The 13,396-nt window shown below is 46.7% G+C and overlaps 1 protein-coding gene across 2 annotated transcripts in view; it reads right to left on the bottom strand.

The window, feature by feature from the left end:
• Nucleotides 1-5,769: 5,769 nt before the first annotated feature.
• Nucleotides 5,770-13,396, bottom strand: part of GCLM (glutamate-cysteine ligase modifier subunit) — a 28,438-nt gene continuing 20,811 nt past the window's right edge. For both annotated transcript variants that reach the window (XM_029063020.2, XM_029063021.2), the window contains 2 exons: nt 11,710-11,824; nt 5,770-8,476 (listed from right to left, as the gene is read on the bottom strand). In XM_029063020.2, coding sequence (XP_028918853.1) covers nt 8,307-8,476; nt 11,710-11,824 — 285 coding nt within the window. In that variant the 3' untranslated portion in view covers nt 5,770-8,306. The remainder of the gene's footprint in view (nt 8,477-11,709; nt 11,825-13,396) is intronic.

Genomic DNA, 13,396 nt, shown 5'->3' with positions numbered 1-13,396 from the left:
TTCATTCTTTCATCCAATCGTATTTACTGAGCACTTACTGTGTGCAGAGCACTGGACTGAGCACTTGGAAATTACAATACACAATATTCATTCTTTCATCCAATCGTATTTACTGAGCGCTTACTCTGTGCAGAGCACTGGACTGAGCACTTGGAAATTACAATACACAATATTCATTCTTTCATCCAATCGTATTTACTGAGCACTGTGTGCAGAGCACTGGACTGAGCACTTGGAAATGACAATACACAATATTCATTCTTTCATCCAATCGTATTTACTGAGCGCTTACTGTGTGCAGAGCACTGGACTGAGCACTTGGAAATGACCATACACAATATTCATTCTTTCATCCAATCGTATTTACTGAGCGCTTACTCTGTGCAGAGCACTGGACTGAACTCTTGGAATGTACAATACACAACATTCATTCATTTTTTCATTCATTCATTCGTATTTATGGAGCGCTTACTATGTGCAGAGCACTGTACTAAGCGCTCGGAATGGACAATTCGGTAACAGATAGAGACGGTCCCTGCCCTCTGACGGGCTCACGGTCTAATCGGGGGAGACGGACGGACGAGAGCGATGGCGATAAATAGAATCGAGGGGATGGACATCTCATTAACAAAATAAATAGGGTAATGAAAATATATACAAACGAGCGGACGAGCACGGTGCCGAGGGGAGGGGAAGGGAGAGGGGGAGGAGCAGAGGGAAAGGGGGGAAAAGAGGGTTTAGCTGAGGAGAGGTGAAGGGGGAGCAGAGAGGGAGCAGAGGGAAAAGGGGAGCTCAGTCTGGGAAGGCCTCTCGGAGGAGGTGAGATTTAAGTAGGGTTTTGAAGAGGGGAACGGAGTGACCACTGACAGTACAACTGGGCAACGGAGAGAGACGATCCCTGCCCAACAACGGGCTCGCAGTCTAAACGGGGGAGACGGACAGCAAAACAGAACAAGTAGTCTGGCATCGACACCAACGAAATAGATAATAATAATAATAATGTTGGTATCTGTTAAGCGCTTCCTGTGGGCCGAGCACCGTTCTAAGCGCTGGGGTAGACACGGGGGAATCGGGTTGTCCCACGTGGGGCTCCCAGTCTTCATCCCCATTTTACAGTTGAGGTCACTGAGGCCCAGAGAAGTGAAGCGACTTGCCCACAGTCACCCAGCTGACAAGTGGCAGAGCCGGGATTCGAACTCATGAGCCCCGACTCCCAAGCCCGTGCTCTTTCCACTGAGCCACGCTGCTTCTCTAAATAGAGATAAATAGATATATACACCTCATTAACAAAATAAATAGGGTGATAAATAATATATACAGGTATACCCAGGTGCTGTGGGGAGGGGAAGAGCAGAGGGTGGGAGAAGGGGGAACGGGGAGGGGAGGAGGGGCAGAGGGAAAAGGGAGGGCTCAGTCTGGAAGGCCTCCTGGAGGAGGTGAGTTTTAAGTAGGGTTTTGAAGAGGGAAAGAGAATGAGTTTGGCGGAGGGGAGGAGGGAGGGCGTTCCGGGACCGCGGGAGGACGTGGCCCGGGGGTCGACGACAGGATGGGCGAGACCGAGGGAAGGTGAGGAGGTGGGCGGCAGAGGAGCGGAGCGTGCGGGGTGGACGGTAGAAAGAGAGAAGGGAGGAGAGGTAGGAAGGGGCGAGGTGATGGAGAGCCTCGAAGCCTAGAGTGAGGAGTGAGTCAATGAAGAGAGACAATCCCGCTACAGGGTCGAGAAGCGTAGTGGAAAGAGCCCGGGCTTGGGGGGTCAGAGGTCGTGGGTTCTAATCCCGGCTCTGCCACTTGTCTGCTGTGTGACCGGGGGCAGGTCATTTCTCCTGTAGTACAGGCCTGGGAGTGCGATGGTCCTGGGTTCTAATCCCGCTCCACCACTTCATTCATTCATTCATTTCACTCGTGTGTGTTGAGCGCTCACTGCGTGCCCAACACCGTATTAAGCCCTTGGGAAAGTACGATACAGACAATCCCTGCCCGCAACGAGCTCACGCTTGTCTGTTGTGTGACCCTGGGCGAGAAGCAGCTTGGCATAACGGAAAGAGAACAGGATTGGGAGTCAGAGGATGCAGATTCTAATCCCGACTCCGCCACTTGTCTGCTGTGTGACTTTGGGCAAGTCACTTTACTTCTCTGTGCCTCAGTCCCCTCATCTGTAAAATGGGGAAGAAGACTGTGAGCCCCACGTGGGACAACCTGATGGCCCTGTATCTACCCCAGAGGTGAGAACAGTGCTCTGCACATAGTAAGCGCTTCACGAATGCCATCGTTATTATTATTAATAATCAATGGTATTTATTGAGCACTTACTATGTGCAGAGCACTGTACTAAGCACTTGGGAGATTAATAATAATAATGTTGGTATTTGTGAAGCGCTCACTATGTGCAGAGCACTGTTCTAAGCGCTGGGATAGATCCGGGGTAATCAGGTTGTCCCACGTGAGGCTCACAGTTAATCCCCATTTTACAGATGAGGTAACAGAGGCACAGAGAAGTGAAGTGATTTGCCCACAGTCACATAGCAGACAGGTGGCAGAGTCGGCATTCGAATCCATGACCTGTGACTCCCAAGCCCGGGCTCTCTCCACTCAGCCACGCTGCTTTTCTATATATTATAGGCTACCCTATAATAGAGTTGGTAGACAGGTTCCCGGCCCACGAGCCAAAAGTCTAGAGGGGGAAAAAGACAGTAATATCAGTAAATAAATTAGGGATATGTACCTAAGGGCCGTGGGGGCTAAGGGGAGGGGGGCGAATAAAGGGATAAAATCAGGATTAAAAAGGGATAAATCGGGGCGACGCAGAGGGATGTAGGAGGAGAAGAAGGCACGACAGTTATTGTTCACGTGGCATCGCAGAGAAGTAATCCTTAAACTATCAGAATGTCTTAAATTCCGGGTCCGTAGTTTGGTCTTCATCCGGGGGGGCAGAGACTTAGTAGAAAAAGGGAAATAGGCACCTAAAACAGTACCTGCAAAAGTTGGTTCTGACTGCCTTGATAGGTTCCCGAACAGAAGCGGGCTCTTCTAACTCCGTTTCACTCTCTTAAGTACTTAGTACGGTGCCCTGCGGAATAAGCATTCAATAAATAATATTGATTCATTGCTTAATTATGATATTCCCGCCACAGAATAACCAGCACCCGGATAAAGGTTTGCGTCAGTGAGAATTCGGAATCTGCCATGGAGAGTCACGGGTATCTATCAGCCCTGACGTTGCAGGACCAAGAAGTCGTGAGAAGGAATTGATTCCGGCATTCGTATTTTGTGCTGTGTCAATCACCCTCTCTCTTCCCTGCCAGGAATATTCCCGCCGAAAGGAATAATGCCGGGATTTATTGTGGTCGAACTTGCCGCTTTGTGCCATGCCCTGTACCGGTTCAGCGGAAGGAACCCGGGCTTTGGAGTCGGGGCTCACGAGTTCGAATCCCGGCTCTGCCACTTGTCGGCTGTGGGACTGTGGGCGAGTCACTTCACTTCTCTGGGCCTCAGTTCCCTCCTCTGTAAAATGGGGATGAAGACTGTGAGCCCCACGTGGGACAACCCGATCCCCCTATGTCTACCCCAGCGCTTAGAACGGTGCTCGGCACACAGTGAGCGCTTAACAAATACCAACATTATTATTATTATTACCAGGCCCTTGGGAGACACGGAACGGAGAAGTGACGTGCTCCCCGCCACAAGGGACTCGCGCTCTTTCCGAAAATATAAATCACTCGTATTTACTGCAGGATTACTGTGTGCAGAGCACTGTACTAAGAGCTTGGGAGAGTGCGGTTGGTAAACCGCGTGGCTGAGTGGAAAGAGCCCGGGCTTGGGGGTCAGAGGTCCTGGCTTCAAATTCCGGCTCTGCCACGCGTCAGCTGTGTGACCGTGGGCAAGTCACTTCACTTCTCTGGGCCTCAGTTCCCTCGTCTGTCAAATGGGGATGAAGACCGTGAGCCTCACGTGGGACAACCTGAATACCCTGTATCTACCCCAGCGCTTACAACGGTGCTCTGCACCTGGTAAGCGCTTAACAAATACCAACATTACTAAACGTGTTTATAGTTTATAGTCTAGTGGGGAAGGCAGACATTTATATACATAAAACAAAGCCCAACATAATTGCCGTGGGTGGGGCGTACTAGATAGGGCCCGGGCCTGAGTCAGAAGGTCACGGGTTCTAATCCCCGTCTTGCCTCTCGTCTGCTGTGACGTTGGGCAAGTCACTTCGCTTCTCTGAGCCTCAGTTACCTCATCTGTAAAATGGGGACTGGGACTGTGAGCCCCACGTGGGACAGGGACTATGGTCAAACCGATTTACTTGTGTCCACGCACATACTAAGCATTTAAATACCACAGTTATTTTTATTATTGAGAGTTTAACGGGTACAGAGAAGCGACACGGCCTAGTGGAAGAAGCCCGGGCCTGGCTATCAGAGGAACTGGGTTCTAATCCTGACTCTATCGCCTGTCTGCTGTATGACCTGGGGCCAGCCAATTTCTCTGGGCTTCAGTTCCCTCATGTGCAAAACGGCGATTCAGTAACTGTTCTTTCTCCTATTTAGATTGTGAGTCCCATGTGGGACAGGGATTAAGTCCATCCTGAGTGTCTAGCATCTACCCCAGCGCTTAGTACAGAGCTTGGCACCTAGTAAGCACTTAAAGAAAACCATTATTACCGGAATTACGGAGCTAAGTGTATCAGCATTGTGGAAGGGAGAGGAAGTTGGGGAAAAGCTGTGGGAAAGCCTCTAGGTGACCCGCCCTGAACGTTTCTGTAGAAAGATAATCCGAGTGAAGCACGGACTGAAGTGGGGAGAGGCGGGAGGTTGGGGGGGGTCAGAAAGGAGGCTGATGCAGAAATCCAGTCGGGGTAGGATGAGAGATTCTACCGACAAGTTAGCGGTTTGGATGGAGAGGAAAGGGCGGATCTTGGTGATGTTGTGAAGGCGAGACCGGCAGGATTTGGTGACAGATTGGATGTGTGGGGGAAAGAGAGGGCGGAGTCGAGGAGGACACCGAGGTTACGGGCTTGTGAGGCGGGAAGGAATGTCGTGCCGTCCACGGTGACGGGAAAGTGCAGGAGAGGACAGGGTGCTTACTACCTGTCAGGCCCTGTACTAAGAGCTGGGGTGAGGTATAAGATAATCAGGTTGGGCACGGTCCCTGTCTCGCATGGGGCTCAGTCGAAGGAGGGAGTTGGATTGAATCCCTTTTTTACAGATGAAATAGCTGAGGTTCAGAGACGCTGAAATGACTTGGCCAAGGTCACAAAGCAGGCGAGGAGCAGAGCCAGGGTTAGAACCCAGGCCGTCTGACTCCCAGGACGTGCTCTTTCAACTAGGATGCACTGCTTCCCAAAGAGCAACCCTTCCTTTGGAATTTGGACAATTTTACGGTCTTTCTTCTGCAAGTTTCACCCTGCATGCTCCACTTAATTCTCCTCTCCTACTTCCATTTGCTCCTTCTCGCCCAAACAGGTTAGGATATTTCAACAAAATATTTTTTTTTTGTGGTGTTAGAAACAAGAGGGCACATTCAAAATATAATCGGTGGACATATGAACTTCCCGAGTTTTGGGGGGGAATACCACTCGTTACTTGAATAAGCCACATGTAAACCAGAGTTTGTTGTATTAAGGACTTAAAAAAAAAATGTACGCTTGAAATATCTGGAAGCATCGTCTGTTTAGAATTATCTAAAACTCTGAGACCTAGGCAAAGGTAGTTTAATGCCATCACTGGCTCTGAGGAAGGAAAGTTCTGAAAAAGGAAACGGCAAGACTCAGGACACAAGCTCACATTTTATTCGAATGGATTAGTGGCAGGGAAAATTATAATATATAAATTTTGTTAATGAATATTTAGCAGTTTGCATTTATTTATATCTCGAGTGAAACGACTCCAAGAAGTGGATGCTTATTTAAAAAATAATAATAATAATAATAAATCACATTTTCCTCTCCTAACAGTAGATTTTTGGGACCTTGAATTTACAAAGTCGGGAAATTCAGAGAGCCAAATTTCTCTCTTTCATTTTAGAATTCCGACGGAAAAAGAGTGACACGTTTTGAAGCGTTAGGCAGTTAACGGTAAACGGAAAAGTTCAGAATAAAAAGCGAATTGTTCCGAGTTTCTCTAAATCTTTCTAGACGGAGAGGAGTTCTTTATCAATACGCCATTCGGTATTAACACATCAGCTGCCGGCATCACTCGTGTGGAAACAGGTGACGGAGGAAATGCTAAAAGCAGATGTTATGAATACACTTAAATACACTTAAGTCATCAGAATTTTTGAAAAAAACACTCAGTACAATCAATGTCAGTCACAATTAGGCACTGAATCAGAAGTCGGATGAGCCATCCACACAAAACAAACGAGGCCTTTGAGACGCTCCGTTCAATCATTACAATTTACTAATAAAACAAGTCTTCCGGTGGCTTTACTTGAAATAGGGACTCTGACTTTTACACGGGAATCTCGGCCCGTCACAGTTAACTTCCACTTCTTTTATAGAAGGAACGGAATAACTTCAGTCATTACTGACCAACAAGTAGCCTTCACCAGAGATTGTTTTATCAATAAAGCACATACGATTTTAGCCAGTAAAAAAAACAGGGTGAATGATAAAAATTCACTTGTAAAATGACATTCATCTTTACCCTTATGGATTTCTATTCTTTGGGGCAATTAAATAAAAAATTGAAGGCAAAGTACAAACAGAATTTGGCATAAGCATTATCAGCCTAAGACTTTTCTCTTTTCCTACCAAAACTTCCTATAAATGCCAGTAATTTCAAGTTTCATTTGAAAAAGTCAACATTTTAGATGTTTAGATTGCTAGAGTGAAAGCTGATTAACTTGTAAACTTTTTTAAAGACTCAAAATTCTAAGAACACAGAGCATTCTCCGAAGTCAAAGAAGCTGTTTATGTGAAAACACCGTAGAAAGTCCATATAAAAATGCTTTCAGCTTCGACAAGCTCAGCGTCTAAATCAAATTAAGATTACACCTTTACTAAGAAAACTAAGTGGCTAAAACCACCTCCACAGTTCCTATCAGATTTCCGATCAGCTTCAAAGTCCATCTGAAACAGGAAAAGCAAACCCTGAAATTTAGAAATATCCTTCCTCATTCTTTTCTCAGTTAAGGGAAAGCCTGTTTTTCTTCCTCTGGACCCAGGGATCAAAAATGCTTGCATATATGCATTGCTGAAGACAACCATTTACCCTCCTTGCGCCTCTTTCTTCATCATCTGTAAAATCTCTACACCTGCTGTCTCTTCCTACCTCAGAGAGATACTGGGATGATAAAAATGAGGGAGGCTTTGAATTCTATGGAACAAAGGCGCTTTATAAAGCCATGATGGTCCTTCTGTCACTTGGAACGAGGCTTAACAGGCCCAGAAGTCTTTAACATGATCTAAAGTGGACACTGACAACTGTTTTTTATAATTTTTGCTTCGATTCTTCAGGTAGTCTTCGCTTCAGAACACTCGGAATACACGTGAAAGGAATGGGAACACTTTCTGGCTATTCAGGGATTCTTTTCACCCCTGCTCGGCTTTTACTTGCTTCAAAAAAAATCCAACACGATATTTAGTGATTTCAAGTTCTCTCTGTTTGTCCACCTATTTTACCCAGCAAGAGGTGAATGCCCGGGAGCCACGGGGCAAACATCTGCAGCTACATTTCAAGAATACATTAAGAGATCACGAGGTCCACGAAAGAGTCAAATTTCCACGCAAGGATTTCAGGACTAATTTTGTCTGTACTGCTTCAAGCGGATTTATCTTAACTTCGCGATGTAACTTTCACTAGTGAATAAAAACCCTAAACTCTGTTCCAGTGTTTGAAGTTCTAAGAACGGTAATTAAACAATCTTTAGTAGTATCAGGGAGCCAAGAAACAATTCATGAAAAAATACTTTTGCAAATCAAAATGAGGGTGCTTAATCCGGCATATGACGAATAAGTGGACACTTATTACTCTGATGCCTGCAGCCCAAATTTATCTAGCAACAATTTTCTCGACTTACTCATAAAAATAAGGAGGAAATAAATTCCAAGTATTTTTTATAGGCAATCTCAATTAGAAAATAATAGCTTCCCCAAAACAATACATTTTATACAATAGAGAACTGGTCTTGAGGCAAGAAAGGATGTATTTAGTACTTGACTACATCCTGCCCGATTCACCTGCAAAAATCTTGCCCTCACGTGTCACTTGTAAAGTTTTGGTCTTGACAGTTTCTGGATTTTCACTTCTTTTGCTCCCCCCACCAAAAAAAGTTACTTTTCCAAAACATGACACCAGAAAGCATTAAGTCCCCCTTCTTTTAGCTTGCAAAATGTAGCCTTTGGATTTGATAATCCCTCTGCTTTTCACAATGACGGAATACCGTAGAAGCCACAGCGGTATCCACTCGTTTGCTTGAATGTCTGGGAAACTTTCCTGAAGAGTTGCTTGGAAATTTGTTTCAGAAAGAAGTTCTGGGGGGAAAAAAAGTTAAAGATAGTCACATAACATTCCGGTATAATCCAAATTTTATGCCGAAGATGTTTTGGCCCATTTGACAGGGGCCAGACTCAGAACCTTACGCTAAGAATGCAAAACAGCCTTAGTGAGTGAGAATATAAGAAAGGCCTAGCCACTGTGGATCAATCAATTGTATTTATTAATCCTACTACTACTACTACTACTGCTAATTACGATGTTCTTTGTTAAGCGCTTACTATATGCCAAGCTGTTCTCAGCACTGGGATAGATACAAGGTAATCAGATTGCCCCACTGGGGGGTTCACAGTCTTAATCCCCATTTTATAGATGAAATAACGGAGGCTCAGAGAAGTGAAACGACTTGCCCGAGGTCACAGAGCGGACAAGTGGCAGAGCCGGGAATAGAACCCACGTCCTCTGACTCCCAAGCCCGTGCTCTTTCCACTAAGCCACGTTGGTGAACGCTTACTATATGCAGAGCACTGTACTAAACATTTGGGAGCGCACAATATAGCGGAATTAGCAAACTCCCTGCCCACAACCAGCTTACACTCTAGAGGGGAAGACAAACACTTTTCTTTGAAAAACTGATCATCCAATAATCCTGGCTCAAGACTTTATTTTTTCCACTAACTGTGCTCTTCGGGAAATTCCACCGAGAGCAAAACCTGCAAAGGAGTGAGGCTTAAAGTGGATTAAAAATAACTGACCGATCTTCTAAGATGCTCATGACAAAATAAATAAGGCAGGGAGGTTAGAATACAGAGAGGAAGATAAGCCATCTGGTAATGTGTTGTAAGGGTACGGTGGGAAAGGAATAGTAAAAAATGATTGAAAAGACAAAAATTAGGGTCTTGTTCTCCTCCTCCACAGTCACAGTATTAGTCAGTTCTCGGATCATGATTTAAGTTGATAAGAGTTGACTGTTTTGCCATTCCGCCTCTAATAGAGTGAACTGAAGGGTAATCAAACTGTAAGCTGTTAAACTAGGGTAAATTCATCTCTAGACTGTAAGCTCGTTGCAGGCAGGGAATGTGTCTCCTACACTGTATTCTTCTTACCGGAGGTAAGTGTTCTGCACTTAGTAAGCGTTCAATAAATACAACTAAAAAAAAAAAAAATCTCCCTCCAAAAGATGGGGTGTGGAAATTGCCTTTGTGTTGGACAGTTCTCAGAGACTCATCTATCAGATACTCATGGGACCAAAATCTTTGCACCTCGTGAATTGGTCACATTATTTCTTCACATAATGGCTTACCCTTTTCTATTGAATTGCGTTCTCTAGTGAGCTACCTCAAAACCAGCAGACAACCCCCTGCCTTATGAATGAACTGCACCCCACCACAGAGCAGATGCGGGCTCAAAGGCACATAGTGAGCCCTTAATAAATGCCATTATTTTTATTATTTATCTTTAAATGGGCCAGAGTGGGTGCACATATGCCCCTAAGTGGCACTGCCAAGGCTGAGGCTTTTGTGGTTGTTGGACTGAGGTCTGCCACAGTCAAGGGGCTCAGCAGGACCTGGGGCCCCCCCAAAAAACCAAACCTCCACCTGTAGCTGTGAGACAGCTGAGTTCCAGGCCCCTAAAATCCAGAAAATCAAATACGGCACTGCAGATTCAGGAGGGCAGCTACGAGCTGACAAAAGGGGCATGAGCAGCCCTGGACAGCTACTTTCTGTGGCCCACCAGAGACCGCCTATGCCCCGTTTAAAAATCAAAATAACCACAGGGGTATCCGCCCGATCGTGGCAACGTTTGGTATGCGTCACCGTCACGACGGACTATTAAATCGCCGAATAAACAGCAGTCGGATGAAATGATCCCCAAATCGAAGCCCAGGCTCAAGTGTTAGGCTTCTTTGGCTGGGCGGGCAGGAATCCTCAAAGAGGGAGAGGGGGATCAGGGTTAACCCCAACCAGAACAGCTCATCTCTGCAACGATTGCCCGGGACGATTCCAGCTAGATAGGTGCTCTTAAGAAGGAAACAAACCTTGTACCTTACACAGGGGCAAATTTGGCAAGGAGGAGGTCATCGGTGACCTCACGTAGGGCAGCCTCTGTGGCGTGAAGGAGGCGGAAGCCGGAACGGAGGAGGTCAAGCAGAGACTCGGGGGAGAGGGGGTGGAAGCAGCTGATGTAGCCAACTCCCTCAAGGAGTTTTGAGGGGAATGGTAGGAGGGAGATGGGGTGATAACTGGAGGATTATTTTTTTTCAGGATAGGGGATACATGAGATACTCATCGTAACCCGACTGGATTACTGCATCAGCATCCTTTCCGGTCTCCCATAATAATAATGTTGGTATTTGTTAAGCGCTTACTATGTGCCGAGCACTGTTCTAAGCGCTGCGGTAGACACAGGGGAATCAGGTTGTCCCACGTGGGGCTCACAGTCTTAATCCCCATTTTACAGATGAGGTAACTGAGGCACTGAGAAGTTAAGTGACTTGCCCACAGTCACACAGCTGACAAGTGGTAGAGCCGGGGTTCGAACCCATGACCTCTGACTCCAAAGCCCGTGCTCTTTCCAGTGAGCCACGCTGCTTCCCATCCTCTTCTCTCTCCCCACTTGAGTCTATACTTCCTTCTGCTGCCCGGATTATCTTTCTACAGAAACGTTCTGGGCACGTCACCCCCCTCCTCGAAAATCTCCAGTCGTTGCCTGTCGACCTCCATATCCAGCAAAAACTCCTCACTCTTGGCTTCCGAGCTCTCCATCCCCTCGCCCCCTCCTACCTCTCCTCCCTTCTCTCTTTCCGCCGCCCACCCCGCACGCTCCGCTCCTCCGCCGCCCACCTCCTCGCCGTCCCCCGTTCTCGCCTGTCCCGCCGTCGACCCCGGCCCACGTCCTCCCGCTGTCCCGGAACGCCCTCCCTCCTCACCTCCGCCAAACTAACTCTCTTCCCCGCTTCAAAGCCCTACTGAGGGCTCGCCTCCTCCAGGAGGCCTTCCCGGACTGAGCCCCCCTTTCCCTCTGCTCCCTCTCCCCTTATCTGTAATTTTTTTTTCACGTCTCTCTCCCCCGTAGAAATTCAGCTCCGTTGTGGGCAGGGATCACGTCTACTACTTATACTGTACCGTACTTTGTCCACACACAACAAGCGCGCAATAAAAGCCACTGCTTGATGGATCACGGTCCAAAAGCCTGTTCTTAACTTTGAAAACGCCACTCTTTACGAGTGGAGATTCTTGCCAGTCGTATTTAAGGGAATGCTCAGTCTCACCTTTGGGATCGTTGTGAGTCAGCAGCTGAATGTCAAACTCTTTAGCAAATGCTGTCAGATCAGGAGGCATCACACAACAAGAAGCAAGGTTAACCTGATTACTGCTCGGCTTTACCTAAAAGAAAGGGAAAAGAACAAGATGCTCGCAAAACTATAAGCACAAAATCTCTAGTTTTGGCACACGCCAACTTGGATATCATCTCGGCATCGTCAATGGTATTTGCTAGGCACCTATTAAGTACAAAGCACCGCAAGTCACTTCCCTTCTCCGTGCCTCAGTTCCCTCATCTGTAAAATGGGGATTAACCGTGAGCCTCACGTGGGACAACCTGATGACCCTGTATCTACCCCAGCGCTTAGAACAGTGCTCGGCACGTAGCAAGCGCTTAACAAATACCAACATTATGTATTCAGCATTTGGGAGAGTTCGAACAGAACCAATCACTGCCCTCCAGGAGTTTCTACAGCCTTCCAGACCGTAAGCTCACTGTGGGCCGGGAACGTGTCTACCAACTCGGGTGCACTGTGCTCTCCCAAGCGCGCGCTTAGCACAGTGCTCTGCACAGAGTAAGTGCTCGAGAGGTTCCACTGACGTCGACAACGGGGTGACCAGACAGACAAAAGTTATTACAAACTGCAGAAGCAAGAGGAAGCACAATTTAACAGAAAATGGGGCAAATCCATCACAGTGAAAGGAGCGAATTGAATATGCAATTAGAAACACTCGATGCTGAGCATAAGATAAACTATGTATGTGCTGGGATTAATTTCAGCCGTCGTAAAGATGATCACTGTAACGGGATAAGAACACTTACAACTGATTTGTCAACCCGTCACCAGTCATTTAGAATCCATCACTGTCTCAAGAATGAAACAAAATGATCTAGCATTACAATAAATTTGAGTCAGAGATCATGGGTTCGAATCCCCGCTCTGCCACTCGTCAGCTGTGTGACTTTGGGCCAGTCACTTCACTTCTCTGTGCCTCAGTTCCCTCATCGGTAAAATGGGGATTAAGACCGTGAGCCCCACGTGGGACAACCTGATTCCCCTGTGTCTACCCCAGCGCTTAGAACAGTGCTCTGCACATAGTAAGCGCTTAACAAATACCAACATTATTAGTATTATTGTTATTATTAAATTTGGTAATGTTCCAACTCTGACTATCGAATCCACAAGCCGAAACCCTCTCCATCTCTAAAGCAGATTATCCGGAGTTTCAATTCTGGTATGATGGCGTCTCACGAATCAGATGGGAAATACAAGCACGTCACGTAAGCGGGGACGGGCTATTTCTACCAAAAGCCACGACGAGTTGCAAGTGTGAGTAGAGGACTAGAATTCACGGCATCATGAAAGGCACGGGGAAGAAGCCAAAATTTAACTTTCAGAAAAAAAGAGTAACTGGAGTAAATAATAATAATAATGTTGGTATTTGTTAAGCGCCTACTACGTGCAGAGCACCGTTCTAAGCGCTGGGGGAGATACAGGGTCATCAGGTTGTCCCACGTGAGGCTCACGGTCTTCATCCCCATTTTACAGATGAGGTAACTGAGGCCCAGAGAAGTGAAGTGACTTGCCCACAGTCACAAAGCTGACAGGTGGCAGAGTCGGGATTCGAACCCATGACCTCTGACTCCCAAGCCTGGCCTCTTTCCACTGAGCCACGCTGCTTCTCTAAAAGGTA

The sequence above is a fragment of the Ornithorhynchus anatinus genome, chromosome 4, assembly GCF_004115215.2.
Source record: "Ornithorhynchus anatinus isolate Pmale09 chromosome 4, mOrnAna1.pri.v4, whole genome shotgun sequence".
Taxonomy (NCBI): Eukaryota; Metazoa; Chordata; class Mammalia; order Monotremata; family Ornithorhynchidae; genus Ornithorhynchus; species Ornithorhynchus anatinus.
The sequence above is the reverse complement of the archived record's forward strand: the minus strand, read 5'-3'. Positions and strand labels throughout refer to the sequence as shown.